This window comes from Taudactylus pleione, unplaced genomic scaffold (assembly GCF_031769625.1).
Source record: "Taudactylus pleione unplaced genomic scaffold, aTauple2 ptg000464l, whole genome shotgun sequence".
Classification (NCBI taxonomy): Eukaryota; Metazoa; Chordata; class Amphibia; order Anura; family Myobatrachidae; genus Taudactylus; species Taudactylus pleione.
Window position 1 is genome coordinate 1,854,090 of NW_028284866.1, and position 24,071 is coordinate 1,878,160.

At 44.8% G+C, this 24,071-nt stretch overlaps 2 protein-coding genes across 3 annotated transcripts in view; one reads left to right on the forward strand and one right to left on the reverse strand.

Annotated features, from left to right (window-relative positions):
* Window positions 1-15,627, reverse strand: part of ARL3 (ARF like GTPase 3) — a 48,031-nt gene extending 32,404 nt beyond the window's left edge. Inside the window, exons 1-4 of the mRNA XM_088448708.1 lie at window positions 15,484-15,627; window positions 10,602-10,745; window positions 1,233-1,349; window positions 497-547 (exon numbers count right to left, since the gene is read on the reverse strand). Of these exons, the coding sequence (XP_088304834.1) occupies window positions 497-547; window positions 1,233-1,349; window positions 10,602-10,745; window positions 15,484-15,486 (315 nt within the window). The 5' untranslated portion in view covers window positions 15,487-15,627. The remainder of the gene's footprint in view (window positions 1-496; window positions 548-1,232; window positions 1,350-10,601; window positions 10,746-15,483) is intronic.
* Window positions 15,628-15,745: 118 nt separating this feature from the next.
* Window positions 15,746-24,071, forward strand: part of SFXN2 (sideroflexin 2) — a 56,615-nt gene continuing 48,289 nt past the window's right edge. Inside the window, exons 1-2 of one of the 2 annotated variants that reach the window (XM_088448673.1) lie at window positions 15,746-15,851; window positions 23,696-23,864. In XM_088448673.1, the coding sequence (XP_088304799.1) occupies window positions 23,845-23,864 (20 nt within the window). In that variant the 5' untranslated portion in view covers window positions 15,746-15,851; window positions 23,696-23,844. The remainder of the gene's footprint in view (window positions 15,852-23,695; window positions 23,865-24,071) is intronic. The other variant, XM_088448674.1, reaches the window with a different exon arrangement.

Consider the following 24,071-nt stretch of genomic DNA (forward strand, 5'->3'; position numbering starts at 1 on the left):
CCGCAGTCACCGCAAAAAGACTGTCAGAATTTGCTGCAGCATAGGTACTGTATTTGTATTGGTTAAAGCCACATTGAGCTCGGGCTCACCCTGTATATTTTTCGTTTCTATGAAAAGACTATAATAATGTTTGACAAAAAGCCCCATCTTCAAAGTCACTGACTTCAATTCATTAATTAGTTAGACACTGGCAGCTTACATACAGCAAACTTTGAGATTGGAAAATGGATGCAATTAAAAATTGTTTATTAAATCACTGTCAGAGGGATTCAAAATTGCCCCCTACATGACACGTTTAAAGAAAAAATAAAATAAAAATAATAATAATAATAAAATAATTTTGGAGGAAAGCTTGCACCTAGTTTTTTCTGTGCTGTAGCTAGGAGCAGATGTGTGTCTTGAATTAACCACAAACCCCAATTATTAAATTGAAATTAGCTCGGAGACCCCTTAAATGTGATTAGAAGTATTCTGATCAGCTAATGACAATACCAACCTGACCCGTTTCTTCAAATCGTTTTCTATCCGCACTGTCTATGACGTAAATCTAAACAAACACAAACATAATTATTCTTTAACAACTTTAGAGAGAACTTTTGAAAAATATTTTTGTTGTGCTCATATAGTCATCTTTGTATTATTATTTTTGCAATTTAATTCACCTGTGGTCTAATGGCATATTTTCTGGAGATGTTTTTATCTAGCCGTAATTGTTTTAACCAGGTCACCCATAACACGCAAAAATCAGCTAGGCAGCGGGCACATACTTCAACTGTTAATTCAATAGTATTGGGCTTTGTCTGTGTACTCAGTGTGTACATAACCAGGCAAATGGGGCTCGGACCTCAATAAAAAAGGGTTAAAACATCTAGATGAGAAAATAAAAGAGGGGATAAGAATGGAGCTGTCCATAGATACATTTACCCTTGAAGGCCCTTATGTTAAAATAAGCATAGTATCCAAATACATAAATAGATCAACGTTAAATCAACTGGGCATATAATGCTGGTTATTGCTGCCCAGCTTGCTTATGTAAAACAGGGACATAATAAGCAGTTTTTTCTTATATGTGCACAATTGTTCTAGAGCAGGATTTTCAGCCTACTTTACCAATATTGCTCTGATGTGACATTTTCTATTGCAATGCTATACCCCATGCCACAATGGAGACCACTTTAGGAACCAAACTAGACTAAAGAACATATATTCTATTAACAAGCCAGGATACTTACAAGTACATCCGTATTCTCAAAATAGTTTCTCCAGTACGGCCTGATTTTCCTCTGTCCACCTATATCCCATACATTGAGTTTAAAACCCTGAGACTGTACACTCTTTATATTAAATCCCTGAAAAACAATTTAATAAAAAAAAGAAACAGATCAATATTCCGAGAGGTTGTTATTCTTATTTCTAGATGAAACATTTTCATACTTGGTTTACAGACAAGGGGTTATTATATTTTATTTATAGGGCACCCTGCTGTCCTTAAGGGGCACATCCACTAGCAGACGGTCAAACGACTGCTCGATTAAGACATTGTAATCGTGCAGTCGATGCTGTGCCTGCACTGAACAATCAGTCGTTCAGTGCAGGCTCCCTCCCTCATCCCCGAATATGGCCAGTCTGTCATTATCGGCAGATTGACCAGCATGTTTGGGCGATGATAGATGTCAAAAACGACCAGCGGGAGTGTGCATCGCTGGACGTTTCTTTACATTTTCATGGCCGATTTGTGAACGATTAAACGATATCGTTCAATCGCTCATTTTAATCGGGTAGTGGATACCCGCCTTTAGCTCCGTACAGTGATAAGCAACACAGTATACATAAATACTTATATACACAAGGATACAACAAAAGCAGGGTGAAGGAATGTGTATAGGGAATGGTAAGGCAAATTGCTAGGACTTGTAGAAGCAGTAATGATGTGTTTTCATCGGGGAAAGGGGAAGAGAGTAAATCGCAAAACAGCACTCAAAGGGCGGAATTCAATTGTCTCCAGCCCTCATCACGCCCGACGGAGCTATTCAATTGTTGCTCCTGTCAGGCGTGATCAGCTGCAGCGCTCCATTTCAGCTCGCAGCCCCAGGGGGGTGAGAGCTGAGGTGTGCGAAAAGTGACCTGTTTGGGCGCCCAAACATCACTTTTCGCGGTCGCGCCCAGCACTTTGGTTGGGGGTAGCTACTTTACGCGGCTAAACCCGACCACTTTTGGCACGTTCAGCGCGAAAAATGGCAGCAATTGAATAGTGGCCAGCGATCTCCTATCACTTTAGACGGGAGATCCGGACCGCGTAAACAACTGAATTCCGCCCAAAGAACTTGGCGCAACAGGCAGGATCAGTTGGAAATGTTGAGGGAGTGGTACGATTTAGAATTTTCTATGCGAGGTTGAGGAGCTGTATTCTGTAGTGGATGAGGAGCCAGTGAAGCAGTTTGCAGAAGGAAAAGCAGACGCAGAGTGTTCCGTGAGGTAAAGGAGGGGGCGGCAGTGTTAAGGTGGGGAGAGATGGGTGAGAAAAAGGCCCAAAAGGAGGAGGTTGCAGTAGTCCAGGCAGAAAATAAAGGCATGAATGAAAGTTTTGGTGGCCTAAGATCTGATACTACAGATATGTGGTAGGTGGAAGCAGCAGGATTGTAAGATACACTGAATCTTGATAGTAAAGGGGGAAAGTGTAGAGGATGATACAAAATGCAGTGGACTTGACGGACAGATGAGAAGGTGATGCTGTCAACAGGTGAAGTGAGGGGACCATGGATGGAGGAAATATAATGAGTTTGGTATTAACCATATTGAACTTGAAAAAGCGCTGGAATATCCAGGAGGAGATGGCAGAGTAAATTTAGAGACACAAAAGTGGACAGAGGGAGAGAGAGGTCAGGGACGGAGAGGTAAATTTGGAGGTCATCAGCATATGTGGTATTGGTTCCAAAGGAGTTGATGAAATTTCCAAGCAAGGATGTGTAAGGGAAGAGAATATGTGTTGGCAAAATTAGACCCTTGGAGGACACCAACAGGGAGGGGGGGAGGGTAAGTAAAGTCAGTGAAGGAACAGTTAGATAGGTAGGAGCTAAGCCAAGAAAGAACAGAGTCACTGAGACCGAAGGAGTGGAGAGTTTGGAGGAGATGCTGAGCCACCGAACAAAGGATGCAGATAGGGCCAAGAGAATAGGTAGAGAGAAATGACCATTGGATTTGGCAATGGGAAGATCATTAGAGGCCTTGTTAAGGACAGTTTCTGTTGAGCAGAAAGAGAGCAAGAATGAAGTTGGAGAAGAGGAAAGTGGCGATAGACAAGCCATTCTAGGATCATGGAAAGTGAAGGAGAGCGATAGGGCAGTAAAGAGAGTCTGTCAAGTGAGGGTTGTTTGATAATGGGTGAAACGAGGGCATGCATGAAGCTAGGAGAGGACGGTACTGGAAGAGAGGGTTGCTATCCATTTCCACAAAAGCATATGAGCTTGGCAGGCTAATTGGAGGAGCAGGACTGTGGCAAATATCCCTTGCTTCATTTTGACAGCTGTATGTGAGCCCCGTGAAGAGAAGCAGAGCTGGTAAACATAACAGAGCAGGACAGTCAGAATTTTATCCAATAGAACTCAGAGGGGCTGATACGGAGTTAGTAGCAAAGCAAAAAAAAGGAATAACTTTGCAGCTTGGCAAAACCATGTTGCATTACAGATGGGGCAGATTGTGTCCTTGTGTCTTTTGCCACAGCATTATCTGCAAATGTGCAAGGACTGAGGAGTCTACTCGCAGGCAATATTGATGTACCATCGGTTGCACCAATGAACCTTGCACCAGCTCTACGGCAGGTGCAGTTCCTGCGTCTGACTATGGCCTCCTATGTGAGCGGCTGTGCGTCTCTACGTAACCGCTTTCAGCTACATGCCGCGACACTCCCATAAGACGCATCATCTGTGTGTGTCTATTCAGCTACTCCTGCCAGCTACCAGTCACAGTAATCGCGCTAAGCAAGAAAAATTGTGGGTCCCAGGGACCCTTCCCTTTGAAACATTGGGGTCCTACTCCACAGTTTCTGGGTTCCGTCACATTTTATGGCGGGTGAGGGCAGGCAGCAGTTGGGTTAGAGCTAGGAGTATAGACAGGGAGAAGTTGGGGTAGAACTGGAGGTAGAGGGGAGTAAGGGCAGGGGTAGGTGCAGACAGCAGTTATGACAGTGCTGGGGGGGCAAGGATGGGGCTAGGGACAGGCAGTGCTAGGGAGGGAGCAATGATAGAAAGCAGCTGGCTGTGTACTGGGGGGCAAGAAGGGGGCTAGGGCCAGGCAGTGCTAGGGGTAGGGAGGGAGCAAGGGGAGAAAGCAGTCAGAAAGTAAAGGGGAATTTGTGAGAGAGAGGAGTACTGTGTGACTGAAGCTGAAAGAGGAGTGCTGTGCAGACCGGCGTACTGAGCTTCCTACCATAGGTCTGTTCAACAATCTTGTAAGCGTGTGGAATGGCGTGGTGCAGCTGTTGTGGGCCCAGGGGTGTGTTACCGGGACTTCCTCTGGTCGCCGTGCTGTGCTCTGCTCCCGGCTCTCACCTGCTCTGAGTCCGCTGCTGTGGGCCCGGGAGTGTGCGACCCGGACTTGCTGTGGTCACCATGCTGTGCTATGTGTTTTGCTCCCGGCTCTGACCTGCTCTGAGTTCAGCCTGGGAGCAGGGGCAGGGTTGCAGGGCTACAGACGCTGCCTTGCTGCTGCTGTTCCTGTGCAGTGGGCGGGGCTTGGCATTCCATGCATTCCACAGATGTTGCTGCTGCTCCCGGGGAGTGGAAGGGGCCGGGACGGGATGGTGAGGCGGCTGATGTCCGTGGTTAGCGATTGGGTGAGGGCTGGAGGTGAGGGAACTAGTTGAGGAGACGCCTGCTATTGGTTGAGGAGATGCCGCCGATAGCAATTGGCTGCTACGGCGCTGCACATAGCGGGTCCCGCGGGACCCACTTAGTTTTTAAAGTCGGGTGCCCAAGTACCTGTAGCGCGTAAAAACGCGCTATAGCGAGTCTTTTGCGAACCCTGCAGTCATCGTCCAGAAACACACTTTACATTTCTATTACCATGTGTCCAAATTTGTGCTGCGACTAGAGATGTGTCCTCATACATCTATCCTCAATACGCCACGCAGTGAGACTTGCCTGGCGCGAGTGAGCCGCCAGATCCATGACTAGGACGTACCAGAGGACTGTGCTGATTAATGTGATATGTGACACTTGTATATCTGTGTGCACCAGAGTCTGTATATGAAGCACAACAGAACATGGAATGATAACAGCTGCGGCCGCTGTACCTTAGCACTTCATATACAGATTCAGGAACTCAGGTGCAGACAGATACACAAGTGTCACACATCAAATTAATCAGCACACAGTCACCTGGTGTGTCCTAGCTGCATCGCATTGCGCCTTAGACACATTATCCGCAAAAATGACGCCCATCGTCTCGCGGCACCTGGCACGCAGAGAGGGACTTTTTAGCGCGACTGCAGCAAAGATGTGTAAGGACACATCTGTATGTACAAACAAAATCGTGACACATACGCAGACTGAAAACACTGCGTCACACATTGCTGCAGCGTGACACTTAGAATCAGGCCCGGATTCTCTCTGCAGTACAACATGATTTCATCAAGGTGCAAATTTGCTACTTTTTTGAATCACCACCAATATACTCAACAGGGCAAGCCCTTACCTGGATACATGTGGCTTCCCTTCCTGCAATATTTTAGAGAGTCTATCATACATGAGTCACTAATAAATGTAGGTATGCATAACCATATTTTAGGTGTTATCACTAGCTTAACATGGTTTTTGGCACTATGCACTTTACACTAGAACAATGATTAGATCAGTCAATATTTTATCAGAAATACATATAATAGTGCACAATGACGGTCGTCAAATAGTTCATCAACCAGTTAAAAAGAACCAATAAACACATAGTGCCCCAAGTATACCACACTGTGCCCCCACAAATATTATGCCACAATTCGACCCTGTATGCCACAGAATGCCCTCGGTTTAAACCCCCCCCCCCCCAAAAAAAAGTGCGTGTGCTATATAATATAACCGCTACACATATACACACACATACATGGCAGGGTCATACATACATAAAAAAATACATACAGGCGGGGCCACATACATACACTGGCATACATACACATGCAGGCAGGGTCACATTCATTCATACATACATACATACATACATGTAGGCTGGGTCACACATTCATACATACATGGACACACATACAGGCAGGGTCACATACATACATATGCAGGCAGGGTCACACACACACACACACACACACACACACACACACACGGTCTCATATATACATACATATACACACACATACAGGCAGGTTCATACATACATACATACTGGAAGGTTCACACACATACACATACATACAGGCAGGCAGGGTCACACATACAGTACATACAGGCAGGCAGGGTCACACAAACATACATACATACAGGCAGGGTCACACATACACACATACAGTACATACTGGCAGGAAGGGTCTGTCATACATACATACATACAAGCAGGAAGGGTCACACATACAGGCAAGAAGGGTCACACATACAGTACATACAGTCAAGAAGGGTCACACATACATACAGGCAGGAAGGGTCACACATACACGTACATACAGGGAGGAAGGGTCACACATACACACGTACATACAGGCAGGAAGAGTCACACATACACACGTACATACAGGCAAGAAGGTTCACACATACAGTACATACAGGCAGGAAGGGTCACACATACACGTACATAGAGGCAGGAAGGGTCACACATACACACGTACATAGAGGCAGGAAGGGTCACACATACACACGTACATAGAGGCAGGAAGGGTCACACATACACACGTACATAGAGGCAGGAAGGGTCACACATACACACGTACATACAGGCAGGAAGGGTCTGTCACACATACAGTACATACAGTCAAGAAGGGTCACACATACACACAGGCAGGAAGGGTCACACACACACACACGTACACACAGGCAGGAAGGGTCACACATACACACGTACACACAGGCAGGAAGGGTCACACGTACACACAGGCAGGAAGGGTCACACGTACACACAGGCAGGAAGGGTCACACGTACACACAGGCAGGAAGGGTCACACGTACACACAGGCAGGAAGGGTCACACGTACACACAGGCAGGAAGGGTCACACGTACACACATACAGTACATACTGGCAGGAAGGGTCTGTCATACATACATACATACAAGCAGGAAGGGTCACACATACAGGCAAGAAGGGTCACACATACAGTACATACAGTCAAGAAGGGTCACACATACATACAGGGAGGAAGGGTCACACATACACACGTACACACAGGCAGGAAGGGTCACACATACACACGTACACACAGGCAGGAAGGGTCACACATACACACGTACACACAGGCAGGAAGGGTCACACATACACACGTACACACAGGCAGGAAGGGTCACACATACACACGTACACACAGGCAGGAAGGGTCACACATACACACGTACACACAGGCAGGAAGGGTCACACATACACACGCACACACAGGCAGGAAGGGTCACACGCACACACAGGCAGGAAGGGTCACACGCACACACAGGCAGGAAGGGTCACACGCACACACAGGCAGGAAGGGTCACACGCACACACAGGCAGGAAGGGTCACACGCACACACAGGCAGGAAGGGTCACACGCACACACAGGCAGGAAGGGTCACACGCACACACAGGCAGGAAGGGTCACACGCACACACAGGCAGGAAGGGTCACACGCACACACAGGCAGGAAGGGTCACACGTACACACAGGCAGGAAGGGTCACACGTACACACAGGCAGGAAGGGTCACACGTACACACAGGCAGGAAGGGTCACACGTACACACAGGCAGGAAGGGTCACACGTACACACAGGCAGGAAGGGTCACACGTACACACAGGCAGGAAGGGTCACACGTACACACAGGCAGGAAGGGTCACACGTACACACAGGCAGGAAGGGTCACACGTACACACAGGCAGGAAGGGTCACACGTACACACAGGCAGGAAGGGTCACACATACACACAGGCAGGAAGGGTCACACATACACACAGGCAGGAAGGGTCACACATACACACAGGCAGGAAGGGTCACACATACACACAGGCAGGAAGGGTCACACATACACACAGGCAGGAAGGGTCACACATACACACAGGCAGGAAGGGTCACACATACACACAGGCAGGAAGGGTCACACATACACACAGGCAGGAAGGGTCACACATACACACAGGCAGGAAGGGTCACACATACACACAGGCAGGAAGGGTCACACATACACACAGGCAGGAAGGGTCACACATACACACAGGCAGGAAGGGTCACACATACACACAGGCAGGAAGGGTCACACATACACACAGGCAGGAAGGGTCACACATACACACAGGCAGGAAGGGTCACACATACACACAGGCAGGAAGGGTCACACATACACACAGGCAGGAAGGGTCACACATACACACAGGCAGGAAGGGTCACACATACACACAGGCAGGAAGGGTCACACATACACACAGGCAGGAAGGGTCACACATACACACAGGCAGGAAGGGTCACACATACACACAGGCAGGAAGGGTCACACATACACACAGGCAGGAAGGGTCACACATACACACAGGCAGGAAGGGTCACACATACACACAGGCAGGAAGGGTCACACATACACACAGGCAGGAAGGGTCACACATACACACAGGCAGGAAGGGTCACACATACACACAGGCAGGAAGGGTCACACATACACACAGGCAGGAAGGGTCACACATACACACAGGCAGGAAGGGTCACACATACACACAGGCAGGAAGGGTCACACATACACACAGGCAGGAAGGGTCACACATACACACAGGCAGGAAGGGTCACACATACACACAGGCAGGAAGGGTCACACATACACACAGGCAGGAAGGGTCACACATACACACAGGCAGGAAGGGTCACACATACACACAGGCAGGAAGGGTCACACATACACACAGGCAGGAAGGGTCACACATACACACGTACACACAGGCAGGAAGGGTCACACATACAGTACACACAGGCAAGAAGGGTCACACATACAGTACACACAGGCAAGAAGGGTCACACATACAGTACACACAGGCAAGAAGGGTCACACATACAGTACACACAGGCAAGAAGGGTCACACATACAGTACACACAGGCAAGAAGGGTCACACATACACTACATACAGGCAGGGAGGGTGATATACATAACTACTGGGGTATAACATCTCTTACCTTAATGTGGACCCTGCAGCTTCTTCCTCGACATGCTGCTGTAGCCCCGCCCCCTGCTGGGGTCAGATGAACATGTGCTGAGCTCCACCAATCAGGGCGCAGCACAAGCTCCTCTAGTGACCAGGAGTTTCTCACTAGAGCAGCAGGAAGGCAGGACAGGAGCTGCTGTTGCGAACCCGGGACAGGCCGTCAGCTAATTGACAGCTGCTAAGGCGCCTGGAACTCGTGCTGCAGTGGAACCGCCCTCCCTACGCCCCTGCCCCCCATATGCCAGATAGTCCCTCCAGTATAAACATTGTTTGCCTAGGTTTTCAAAACTTTGCTGTTCAAATCTAGGCAGCATGCATGGGGCTGATTATTTTTTTTTTTAAACTACGTTATTACATCTGTAAGACACTTGTATGCGCCTTGCCTGTGGCAGTAGGCTGGTCTTTGGATGTATCAACAACAATCTAGAAGTAGACGCAAGTGATGTAAACTGTAAACATTGGTATAAAAATTAGAATGACCAAGATAACAACTCTTGTTTGTTATAAAGAAATAACATGCCACATATTATTTTATAAGCCCATGCATAAAAGTATGTGGCCTAACACCTTATTCATGTAAGTGGGATGTGATTTTTTTTTTTATCAAATAGCATTTATCATCATCATTTATTTATTTATGACAGTGCTATCATTTTATGCACTGCAGTACAAAGACTAGTTGTCATTCATATCAGTCACTGTCCCATTTGGAGGTTACAGTCTAAGGGCCATATCCAATTAGTCCCGAACACTGTTCGGGCGCTAATTGATTCCTGCGATCGGCGAAAAACTGGCATTTTTCTCGGATAATCCCCGATTTTCGCAGATATTTTTTTCCTCCCTATCCTATTAATTCGAGCAAATTAATATGGTAGTTTGCCCGTTAACACAAAGGAGCCGCGATGAGCTCGCGGCTCTATGTGTTCTCGCCCTTTTTTGGGCAAAAAAAAACGCACTTATCGTGGTTTATTTTTCGGGACACATTAGGTCCCGAAAAAAAAAACCCTGATAAGTGCCACAGTCAGGCCGATGACTAGGCTAATTGGATAACCCCGAGCCATTTACCACGGCTAATTGGATATGGCCCTAAATTCTCAAAAACAGTTTCATTTTTGGGGTGTGGGAGGAATCCCATGCAAACAAGGGAAGGACACACAAACTACACACAGATGAGGCCCTGATCATGGACTGAACACATGACAGCTCTGAGAATAAATAACCACCAAAATAGTGTCTGCCACTGACCTGTGTTGGGGTGATGTGACTGATGTCCTCTGAGGCCAACTGTTTTAGTAATGTGGTTTTTCCTGCATTATCGAGACCCAGGAGCAGGATTCGTACCTCCTGGTCTGGAGCACTCTTCAATTTACGCAAGATAGAAAGCAGACCCTAGATGGCAAAAAACAAGACTGTATTCATTAGACTTGCATTTCATGAGGCTAGAGCACGCTTACCCATAATCATACAATGGATTCCTGACATGCCTAGACCACAGGTTCTCAAACTCGGTCCTCAGGACCCCAAACAGTGCATGTTTTGCAGGTCTACTCACATAATTTGCTAGTGATATAATTAGCTGCACCTGTAGATCTTTTTAAAGTGTCAGTGAGTAATGAACACACCTGTGCACCTGCTGGGTGACCTGCAAAAAGTGATCTGTGTGGGGTCCTGAGGACCGAGTTTGAGAACCACTGGTCTATATGATGCTACATCAACTCAAAAAAGCAATACTGAAAGGTAATACAGGTATATGGAAAATGTGAGCGTTTTAACTTTTTCACTACAGACAGCGAATTGAACTCCTCCTTTACATACAGTATACATCAAAACTGCAGAGGATGAGTCCCGCTATGATAAAGCAGGGAAAATAATTAAAATAAAAGGGAGAGTACAATATTTACATTGTCACAACGATATAACAGAGTGCGACGACACTACAAAAATAAAGACTTTCTAAAATGCAGGGGCTGGGACTGAAATACATTATTTCCCCCTCCCTGGACATACAGTCTTGGGTAAGGACCCTCATTTGAAAAGGGGGAGATAATTACACCCAAATTATATCATCCAGAAACGGGAGGAGGTAATCTTGTGCCCAGCTACCCTCATATGATACGTTAGGTTTTCAATATTCTAATATGTTTTGACTTGTAGAGCTACCATTTTATTCCAACACCTTGCATGCTGGTTAGTTTAAGAAGTGCAGATTATGGGCCTGATTCAGACCCACTCGCGAGCGGCTGTCCGCTCGCAAGTGGGTCGATGTTATGCACTGAGCATACGCACGACGGAGGGAGCTCCGTCGTGCGCATGCGCCAGACGCGACGAGCGAAGGAAAGTCCTTCGCTCGTTGTGTCCGATCAAAGGGGGCGTGCTGTCAATGTTGATTGACAGCACGCCCCCTTTGGTGGGCGTGCCGGGGGCGTGCCTCCCTGACGGGGGCGTTCCCACAGGAACGCCTCCCGTCAGAAGCCGGCCCACTGACATCACTAGTGATGTCAGTGGGAGTGATTTTGGCTCTGATAGAGCCAAAATCACTCCGGAGCTTGCGGTTGAAAACCTCAACCGCAGGCTCCGGCTCGCAATTTCGATGGTCGCGATGGTCTCGACCATCGCGGCCATCAAAAAGCACGCTCGTATAGCCTGTGGGTGGTGACCCACAGCTATACGAGCGTCCAGGAGGACGCTCCATGAAAATGGAGCCCGGCCCTCATTCAGAGCGTGCGCTCTGCTCAGAGCGTACGGCTCTGAATGAGGGCCTATATTATGATGCTTTTAGCTCACTAGATTACAATTTAAAAAAAAAGTAACAAAAACCAGACCAAGATAAAAAAACAAAATAAAAAAAACAACACTTTTTTGGCCACTTTGGACCTACTGCGTCTCATTGTTAAGAAGCTGAGAAACGCTGCACATTCCCTGGAGCAGCAGAGCTGACCAAGCTGGAACATACAATTGTTGTCTTTTCTATCAGATCTTGAAATCCACCTCACGTGACCAGCTAAGGTATTAAGTACTTTGAGACGGTTTAACAGATAGATCAGCTGTGCACTCTCTGTTTGCTACGGACATATGCTGTAGCATTTATTGCCATACTGGTAACCATTTTCATGTTATAATGGAGAAGATATGTATATGGATAATCTATAACACTGCTTAGCCGAAGAAAGGAAAATTATATGAAATTCTGCAATTTTAGTGTTTAGCATTAGTGTATATGTCCTTCATATGCAAACCCAAAGCGGGTATATAGTCAGATTGTCCATGCTGATAATGGCGACATTCATGATGTCAATGCAGACACCTGGAAATGTTGACATGGACAGAATGTCGACATATTAAAAGTCGATATTAGGCTTAGGCTTAGATATAGACTTACCTTGAAACCACATGGCCCATGTTGACATTTCATCGGTGTCAACATACTGAATGTTAACATGGTCAAAGTCGCCCAAAGCTGGTTGTGCTGGGCATACATTATACAATTATCTGGCCGAACTGCCAGATAATTGTACAGTGCATCTCCACTACCAACCACAAATTATTGGTCTGTTGGACATGCCGAATCGTCCAGCATATTGTACTACAGATCTGATCAATTGTGAGTTGCAAGTCAGGCAGTGTATATGCTGCTCCTAGCCGACCACCAACATTTGCTCTGCAGGGGAGGAACAGGGAAATGTCTCTTCCGCAGATGAGGAATGCAGATATCGAGACCAATACACTGTGAAATACCTCCCAGTGTATTGCACCGAAACTGTATCTGCTGGGTATCAGGCTGCAAGATAAAATGTATGTCGGTTTGACAGACATTTCATCTGACAGTGTATGCCCAGCATTACTTATAAACATAGCTCAAAGGTGAAAATCTGCAAGAGAACTAGAACAACCAATCAGCAATTAGCTTTTAATCTGTCTATAAATTTGCACTAAAACTAAAGCAACCAATCCGCTATTTGCTTTCATTGTCTAAAAACATGCGTTAGACCACAGGTTCTCAAACTCGGTCCTCAGGACCCCACACAGCTCATGTCTTCCAGGTCACCTAGCAGGTCCACGGGTGTATTTGTTACTCACTCACACATTTTAAAAGATCCACAAGTGCATCTAATTATTTGACTTGTGATTATGTGAGAAGACCTGCAAAACATGCACTGTTTAGGGTCCTGAGGTTCGAGTTTGAGAACCTGTGATCTAGCGCATGTTAGACAATGAAAGCAAATAACAGATTGGTTGCTTTGGTTTTAGTACAGATTTATACCTCAGAACAAGGTTAGTAAACCACCCACAGAGTTTACTTTATATATGTTCTTTCCGTTGGTCTATGTAATTACATGTCCTATTAATTACCATATAAGGAGCAAAGATTTGTACTGCAGATTACAAAGCCAAACCCTATGCATTAGCTGCTGCACAACAGTTGCCTAAAACTAGGGTGCTGTAGGACAATGAGATTTTGCAAAACAGAAGTCATTATTTATAAAATAATGAATCATCTCTGGGATTAAAAAAAGCTAAATAACATGAACAATTATGGGACAATTTGAGAATTTGCAAAATACAAAAATATTAGTTATAACATACTGCAGAGGTTCTCAAACGCCATCCTCAAAGCACCCTAACAGTCAAGGTTTTAAGGATATCCATGCTTGGGCACAGGTGGTCTAATTAGTACTTCAGTCAATTTAATGTAACCATCTATGCTCAAGCATGGATATCCTTAAACCCTGGTCTGTTAGGGTTCCTTGTCGACAGAGGGCCTGATTCAGACTTGGGAATAGAGCGAGATAGCTCTCTCAACTGATCATCTTGGTGAAACCATGCTGCACTGCAGGTGGGGCAGATTTAAAATGTGCAGAGATTTAGATTTGGGAGGAGCGTTTCCAAATTGACATCTAAATTGTAGAGTAATAATAAAGCTGTGCAGTATTTGTGGGCTACATGCAAAAGCAGCCAGTGTTTACCCCACATGTAAAAAAAAATGTATGTATTTACACCCCTTGCATTGCAATATGGTTTGTTCAGGTTCACAGTTGAGAGAGATATCTCACTCTATTCCAAAGTTTGAATCAGGCCCAGAGTTTGGTAACCACTGACATAGTGAATAATCTTGAATTATGCTAGGGGATAATAGAAAAAAAAATATGAACTGTATTTTGTTGTGTTACACAAAAGTAATAGTGAAAAGAACCCCACACATTGATAAAATAGTCGTAAACAAAAACCAGCATTCATTTTAAAACAGTAACATCCAATTAGCAAAATTGTTTTGCACAACCAGTTAAGATTAATAAAAATATTTTTTTCCTGTTGGAGTGGGGAAAAATAATATCACAGAAAAATCTGCTTTTGAAGATAATGTCAGTAGTAAGTGAATTAGTAATTTACCATGAAAAAGCAGAGTTGTTACTGGGCACTGCCACAGCACAAGGCCTAGATACGCATGACGGCTCAGAAGAATAGAATGATACATATAAAACAATAATTCATTGCAATAAAACACATGTGGAGAGACCTGAATGATATAACACTGGTGGCAATAAGGTCATTAGGCTGTGACTGTAACACATAAGCCAAAGAGAAAAATAAAAATATATGAACATAGGTTAATAGTCAGATGCAGTGCCAGCCCTGAACTGTGTGGTGCCCAAGGCAAGACTTTAGCTGCCACCCCTAAAGTGCCACCACCAATGGTTGTGCTGCCTGCTGGGCACCCCCTATGGTGTCCTAGGGATTTGCCTATATGGCATATGCCCAGAGGACTCTATGACGACACTAGTGGCCCTGATATCTAGGTGGGTGAACTACAAATCCCAGCATGCCCCCAATGGCAGCGCATGCCGGTGCCCACCCCAGGACTGGCCCCTGGCTGGCAGGGAAGGGAGATCCCCAGCACGGCTGTATGTAATCCCCGGGACATCTCCTCACTGTGAGTCACCCAGGATGAGCACCCCCTTCCCTCCTCAGCATCATGGCGTCCCAGCAACGGAGGAGCTCGCTCATCCATCACAACAGTCCTCCCAGCCGAGCCGCTCCGTGCCCGCTTCCCACCCGCACGCCCAGCTCCGCCGTACGCTTAACGTTGCCGGCCTCCCCGCAGGATCAGAAGCGGACCGGCCGGACTCACCATCTTTTACGCGGCGGCGACTCTCTCCAGGTTACCAGGGGCAACTACGTCACCCAAGCCGCTGCTGCTGGTGACGCGGGACGTCCCGTGGGCGTGCCGCTAGGCGACGGAGGCCCGCTACTGACGCCCATTCCTCTCCATACTTGAAACTGGAACGGCGCTGCGCATGCGCACCACTTGTGGCATTCCATCTCGACAACCCCATAGGTGGGCGGAACCCTGCACTGCCGTTTAATTGGTTGCAACTGGCAGCTGCTGGCTTGTGATTGGTTATCGCGCTCCTAGCAGCTAGCGTGGACGGAAGCAGTGAGTGGATAAGCCGGGCTGCAGTTGCATGGTGGTGGGTTACATCAGGAGCTGGGCTGCAGGTATAGTATAATGAAATAGCATCTGTGAGGAAGGGGGTTAGGGTCTGCAGCATATCATATCACTAAGCCCAGAGGCAGGTCAGTCAGTGTATACCAACAGTGTCACTAGCTGTGGTGCATAGGCTGGCACATACCATGGGTACAGCAAGCAGATTGCACACGTCGCTACTTATTATTAGTTATTAAACTTCACATTCTATGAATTTTCTGCAGTTCCGTTTATCTTGGGTATTATGTTGCAGATCATTATGTTATTGATAAATATAGAATGTTGACTTCTAATAAAGCTCTGCGGAGTATGCTAGCGTATAAATAATTATTGATAATACTGCCAATTATATGATAAATGCCATTAATAGCCTTTTGTGGACACTTCTCAAAAAAACTTTTGTTGGCAGATAGTGTAAGATAGGGACTGACAGGAGCACTGCTTTTACATAGAGAGGGAAATGGGGTAGTATTTGGGTGTACAAGTCGAATATTCAAAAATAAAATATCACTTTTATTAGATATTCAATAAAATATAATAGTTGGTTCCCCTCCGGGAGATAAGAGAATAGCAAAGTATTAAAAAATAGATCAGAGAATATAGTTTAAAACATATGCCAGGGATAAGCTCACACATCTGAAATTACTTCTAAGTAAGGGTACTGTAATATATATACAGGGGTATTCAATATGGGAGCGAAAACACTGTTTTTGCTTTAATATCGCACTTATGACGTCATTATCACAGGTTTTAGTTTTACACTGTATTCAATTTCAAAGACTTTTCGCAGGTTCGAAAAGTCTTTGATAAAAAACGGGATAACTTTTCACCATTGAATAGGTGTCGAAAAAAGTGCAGAATTGGGGTGTAGGGGTGCAGACTTAAAAAAAATAGCCTGTACCCCTGGGAATGACATTTAAAAAAGAACTGTGTCAAAAAAAGTTTTAAAAAAAAAAATAGGGACACCCCAAAAAATGTATTTAAAAATTGGGGTGAAAAAAAAATGGGAAAAAATTGTATAACAATAGGGAAATAGGTTCAGGGCTATTCTGCAAGTATGCGGCAGGTGTTTTCTAGAATAGAATTATAGCGGCAGGTGCACAATTGCAGAATTTTTAAAAACTTACTTTAGGGCCTTAAAAATATGCTAGTACCCATTTTCATGTACCCCAAATTTGATGGGACCACTTAAAAAAACGAAAAAAATAACCTAAGTGCTCTTCTGCAACACTTCTTCAATGTCGGGAAAAAACACCTGCTGCGGCTATTTAAATCCCCGACTTTCATTTAAAGGCTAAAACGGGGGTACCCATAGTGATCCCCCATGTTTTTATAACTTTAGGGGGTCCTACAATTTTTTAAAGGAAAAATTCATAACTTTACGCAAATCCAACTTCGGAGGCTCCCGTTTTTGTTAATTTCATATTGAATACGGGGATAAGCGGGCGCGCGCCCGATACTTTAACGCAGGTAAAAGTTCCGATATGAAACGTAAACTTCGACAGCGAAGTTTACGTTTCATATTGAATACCACTCATAATGTACTAATTTACTTCTGTTACTTGTATTGAATATCTAATAAAAGTTATATTTTATTTTTATTTTTGAATATTCGACTTGTGCACCCAAATACTACCCCTTTTCCCTCTCTATGTAAAAGTCTATTGGTAGTAGGTAGCACACACCTTGCTGTTTAAATTACAGTTAATTAAGATTTTATTATATATCTTATATACAATTTCACAAGGTGTTTGTCGAATTAAACCTGTGCGGTAGTCCTCTCTTGTTAATCAGGAACACTGCTTTGTCATTTTATACTTATTTTATTGTTAATATATTACTAGTTATTTTGTAGAAAACCCACCATTCTCTGTATAGTGACATTTATTATTATTAACATCTACTTATATAGTGCCAGGCGTATTCTGTAGTGTTTTACAATTGGATTTAGTGACAATGTAAAAGTTATAAATGTTCATTTAGAAATGTCTGCAAGATTAGGATATAATTAAATAATGTATGAGCATTTTTGTGTCTACACACTAAATATACAAAGGTGCTTATTTATGGTTATTTTGTTATCTGCTCCTATGTGAACGATATGACTATATTTTAATTTAGGCATTTTATCGGGTACATAGGAGACAGACCTCACCCTATTGTACAATACAAATTGTGCCAGTTTTAAAGGCTCTCATACATGGAGCAACATAGCAGCTGATCCAAAGGATTGGAACGATATCACTGCTATATCGTTCCATGTGTGGGTATGATATCGGGCAGTGTGCGCTCCCGTGGGATCGTATATCGTTCCACCAGATCTTTCTGCATGTTCAGTTGATCTGGGGGAGCGATGTACAATCCCATGCAGCGCTATGCACCTGGGGGAGGGGGGTGCCGGCATATCGGGCGGCTGGCCACCTGATCGCTCCGTGTGTGGAGACCGCCCGATATGTTGGCCATCGCATCGCAAGGTGCTTATCGCACTGTGTATGGAGGCCTTTAGTCCTGCTACAGTCTCACCATAAACTCATTGCGGTTATCTCAAAATATTTAGCAGTGTTTTCAATTTTCTGAATGTCACCAGTGAGCACTTGGTGCTCTTGAGAAAAGATCAATAAAAAACAGCCGGTAACCCGATGCCCCTACGTAATAATTTTGGAGTATCTGGTGCAGGATGGTAAGTGGCATTGGGAGCTGAGAAATGAACCAGCTTTCCTGGCTCCTAGATCATTTCATCTCCTGTAAATCCTACAGATGGGAGGAAAAACTCCCTCCTATCTTAGTATAATTTTGTCTGGGTAATGATTGCACAGCATCTAGTCTGACGTGTATTATTTGCTAAACCACTGTAAAACATTTAACAAAACAGATTGCACTATCCGTTTGTTTAAAATTACCTTCGCTGATATAAGTAAACGCCGTAGGTACAAACCACATTAATATGAGCTGACTTAAAAAATATATAGATCTATATATCTATGGGTTCTATTTACTAAGCAGTGTTAGGAGACAGAGTGAAAAGTGATAAGGTGCCAGCCAATCAGCTCCCAACTGTCATTCTTTAAACACAGCCTGTGAGATGACAGTTGGGAGCTGATTGGCTGACACCTTATCAATTTCTTATCACTTTTCACTGTGTCTCCTAACACTGATTAGTAAATAGACCCCTATATCTCACGAGGTGTGGTTATTAAATAACAAGACTGATGCTATAATTTGTTTTAATTATATTAAGTACATTTTAACTCTGTTCCCCTTCTACAGTAAGTACTCCCCTTCTGCGTCGACACACCGCTTCCATTGGTCAGAGCCGTGCTGTAGCTCAGTATCTGTCAGCTGTCTCAACAGCTCGGTCGTTTTCTTCTTTACCTCAGTAACTGATGCAAAACTGGCAACACTTGAGTACAGATTTGACTTCAGGACATACTTGCCTACTTTTGAAAAAGCATTTCAGGGAGATTGTGAAAGCAGCACCTATGAGCATACGTGAAAGTGGACGTGTACTGCTACATCTGAGAGACGTGCCATAAAATTGACTTAAATCCAAAAATAAACGAGCCCAAAAACAGTTAGTAAGATCTATTTATTAATAAAAAACACACTGATACTTTTTTAGAAAAAGCATGTAGCCGTAGGGATCCTTGTGCCTTATAACCAATACAGGGAAATGATACTAATGATACCATTTGAATGCATATATCTCTGTTTTTTTTTAATATAACCACTTCATAATGGGTAAGGTGCAATTGGGGAGATTGCGGGACTCCTCAGGGAGTCATGGAGATTACTACTATTTCAGGGAGTCTCCCTGACAATGATGCAAGTATGCCTCAGGGAAAAGAAAAAAGTCACACAGTGCTAGGTCTGACCAGTATGGAGGGTGTTCTAGCACTGAAGTCTGTTTCGAGGCCAAAAACTGCATCACAGAGAGAGAGCTATGTGGACTAGTGCATTGTCCTGATGGAGGACAATTTTTCCACAATTCTGGCTTCTTCTGATTCTTTCCCGCAAAGTTGCTAGAACATTTTTGTAGTAATGTTGATTTATCATTCAGCTGCTCAGTCTACAGTGAGTTCGAACAGTTTTCTAAATTTTTTCCACATTTTCATTTGTTTTTGATGTGCAAGGCCATCCAGGAGGGATATGTTTGGTATCCCAGCGCTTAGAATACCAGAGGCGGCATCCCGAAGGTAAGTAGCGGGGTTGGGGGGAGGGTTAGAGTTGGGCACTAGGGGGAGGGTTAGACTTGGGGTGCAGGGAGGAGGAGGTTAGGTTTAGGCACAAGGGGGTGATAAGGTTCAGGCACCGGTAAGGGAGAGTTTGGGTAGGGAGAGGGGGAGTGTTAGGATACCGACTGACAGGTGTCGGTATCCTAACCCTGTCGGAATGTTGGCATCCCATACCATCCCTTCCGGGATGTTCATAATTTTTGACATCCTCAGGACTGTCACTAAATCTTTTGTGACACTCAAACACATGTGCACGTGACCTACAATCTGCCTCGGTTAGCATACGGAAAGATTCGGTGGGTGTTTTTTTCAGTTTGATCAAAAAGTTTAAGTTAGCAAGTTGCTCTATTTTTGAACTAAGCATTTTTACGACACATGGGAAAAAGCACAACCTCTTCTGACGCTGTGTGACAGCAAACTATCTGTGTGAGACGGGTGAAACTTGCAAAACCATTTTGGGATAGTTCAAAGTCCATGTTTCCCCTCTCCCTTTTAACTCGCGTACAGCGGGATGTACTAAAGCCTGAAATGTAGTCAGAACTCTGGAAACCCCTGTTTTTGGAGTTTTGTCCGCATTTCTATATGTCCCAAGCTCCGGAATGTGATACATTCTGGAACTTTGACCCGGTGGGTACCCAATAGAAACCTATGGCCGTCTATTCGTTTTTCCCCATGAGAGATCCAATCGGATGCCTCCCTGCACACAGCACGGCGTGCGTTCCATTATGTACTTGATAATTGGCAGAATGCTGGCATCGTGGATGTGATGCTTAGTACATTCCGCCCTCAGTATGGTTTATTTTTTTACAAGTGCAGTCTTGTCATTTAATAGCCACACCTCTATGTGTATGTGTGTGTGTGTGTGTGTGTGTGTGTATATATATATATATATATATATATATATATATATATTATAATAAAATAAATATTATACACAATTAGTCAGTGTGTGGTTGTCTGGGCTAGTATCTAAGTGCAATACAGTGTAGTAGCAATGCGGTGTAAATAAAAGTTATGTGTAACAGACTTCTATGTGGCTGGTACTCGCCATTGCGATGCAGCTGTTGTTGCGGCAGTTTGTACTCTGGGCCTGATTCAGAGATGGACATAGGGCCTGATTCAGACCCGCTCGCTGGATGCTTTTGCAAATTTGTCAAAGTGACGCCACGGGAAGCGAATGCTCGCCAAAGGCATAAGCACGCCCCCACCATGTCTTAGCGAGCGGCCACTTTATCTGAGCGTACGCCCAATCGCACAGGCAGAGCCACCCACCAGCACACGTCATCTCCAGGAAGTGTATTAAAATATTGGTACATCAAGCACCATTGGATGCTAACGCAGTGCTTGCGGTTGCTTTACCCTACCACAAGCATTGCGAGGAAATCAGTGTAAAAAAAAGGATGGTGACGTGTACTATGACGCTGCCAGTTAATTATGCACGCCTCAAAAACGGCGTTGTAACACTCAGGGTCGCCTACGTTCACATCTCCAACCTCCCGTTATTAGTGTCCTGCCCCTGTTACCACCCACAAACGGCCTCTCCTGTCACTCATTACCCTGGGCTGCCTTTGCTGGGCGAGCGAGAGTGTTGCGATTGCAGTGTGTAGTTCGTGCCCTCGCAGAACGAAGTGTACACAGAACATCGGGCTGCTTGCGAACGCACAGCGCGAGTGAGTGGCTCTGAATCAGGCCCATAGTTCAATGTGAAAATATGCTAATGCTACAGGAGGCGTCTGCGGAGAAAAGAGGCCTCCTGACTGCATTAAAGATGTGAATCTGAAGACGCAGCATCAGATCACCATGGTCGCGATGGTTACAGCATCGGCTATTTGAGAAAGCCAAAGGCTGCTCAAATGGCATTGCAGAGGCAAGGAAGTCTGCGTCTTCCAGTGCAGGCCCTGGCCTCGACACTCCCAGAAAATGGGGACGACACCCCCCCCCCTCCCATTTCCAGGGCAGCAGCCTGGCACAACCCCCTTCCTGCTCCCCAAACAGGCTTAGAGACACTGTGAGCGAACTCGCAGATCGAGGCCTGCATATGCGCAGTACAGATCCTGCTCATGTGCAGTCCTCCCACCATCATAGATGTACACACGCCACCCGGTTTGCGTACATCTCTGAATGAGGCAATCTGTCGTAAGAAAGCATCTATTATTTCATTTAAAGCGCCATACCTAGACATTTACTGCACTGATAATTCAAAGTCTGTTCAATATCTTTTTGTCATTTCCTTAATTTGACCTTTTTGTGTTACCTGAGTCAGGAGTTGTTTGTCTTTAAATAGACTGATCCGTTTAGTGATCATAATGATATTTATATTCATATTCAAATAATATATTGGCTGTATTATTTATATATAAAATGTTATAATTCTATATGATAGAATGTTCTCTAGATTTTTAAATATATAGCAATGTTTCAACATGGTGTTATATCAGGGTGGGCAATTCTTTCAGCTGGGGGCCAGTAAACAAGTTTTTAGAAACCTGTAAAGGGCCGCACACAATACATTTTTATTTACAATACAATAAATATATTTAAGTGTCATTGTAGTTTCCACACACCGTTACATCAAACCCCTCACACATTTAGTGCAGGGAAGACTTGGCACTCTTGTGACTCTCTCTATCGATAACGCTTAACTCTTAGCATCACTGCTCTTAGCAAACGTCTTTTTCTATGCTTTCCCCTCCAATATACTTCTGAGCAGTGATCCTTCACAGCTCTCCCCCCCCCCCACAGACTATGCTCTTATATGGCTCTATGTACTAAGCCTTGGAGAGTGATAAAGTACTAACCAATCAGCTCCTAACTGTCATTTTTTAAACAAAGTGACAGCAAGGAGCTGATTGTTTGGTACTTTATCTCCGTTCACTTGAACACTCTCCAAGGTTTAGTACATAGACCCCTTACTCATTCCTGTCTAGTTGTGAGGCAGTGCTGTGGTCACAAATTAGTGCTGCTGTTTCATCAGTAAAATGGAGCTGCAATGTGAGTGCGGTAAGACTGATTCCAATTAGGCAAATAGCAAGGTGTTCGGAGGAAAAAAAACTTAAATGAAAGGTCCCACTGGTCAGATAGATGTGAGGGCTTCTAACGCGTTTCGTGGCCACAAGTCCGCTGGCTTTTTCCCCCCCACATCAGTCACTCTAAGGGGTTGGAACTCCCGGTGTTCCGCGGTGACACATACAGATATACGAGGATTCTGAACTTTTTTCTTTTCAAAGTAGCGTCCTTCACAGTCAATACATTTTATGCAGCGTTTCAACAACGATTCAGAGATGTGCAGTAGACTGTTCTGTGATATCACTGTTAGTGTTGCAGCTGTGGCATTTTTCACTTCAGCAGCTGTTAGAACTTCTTTCCGCACAGGTGTTTTTTTCAGGGTTGGGAATGCCCAGAAATCACAGGGCGCTAAGTCCGGGCTATATGGAGGGTGTTCCAGTGATGTTCCATTAATCTCAGTCAGTGCTGCCAATGTAACAGCAGCAACATGTGGTCGGGCATTGTCTTGGAGCAAAAACCACTGTTTCTTTAGCAAGTGTCTTTTCTTCCTCATGGCTCCACGCAAATGGGTTTTCAGGCCGTTTGCATAGTAGTCACCATTAATTGTCTGTACACAGGGAACCCAGTGCTGTAGCATCATACCGTGCGCATCCAAGAACAACAAAAGCATGACTTTACACACCAAAGGAATCGCACAGAATTTTTTGGGCGGCGGCGAATTTGCGTGTTTCCATACCCTGGACTGTTGTTTGGATTCCAGATCATAATGACATATCCACGATTCTGGTGAGCTACTCTCAGTTATACAATAATTAGACTGCAACCGAAGCGCCCATTACATTTTCCTTTCCTTTTTCAAACACAACCTGTTAACTGACTAGAGATGTGCGGGTTCGGATTTACTCAGTACTTATCGCCATTTTACCGCAAGTTCGGATTAGTTCGGATTTATTTTATTGGCTATCCAAAACACGTGATGGCCGATAAGCAATA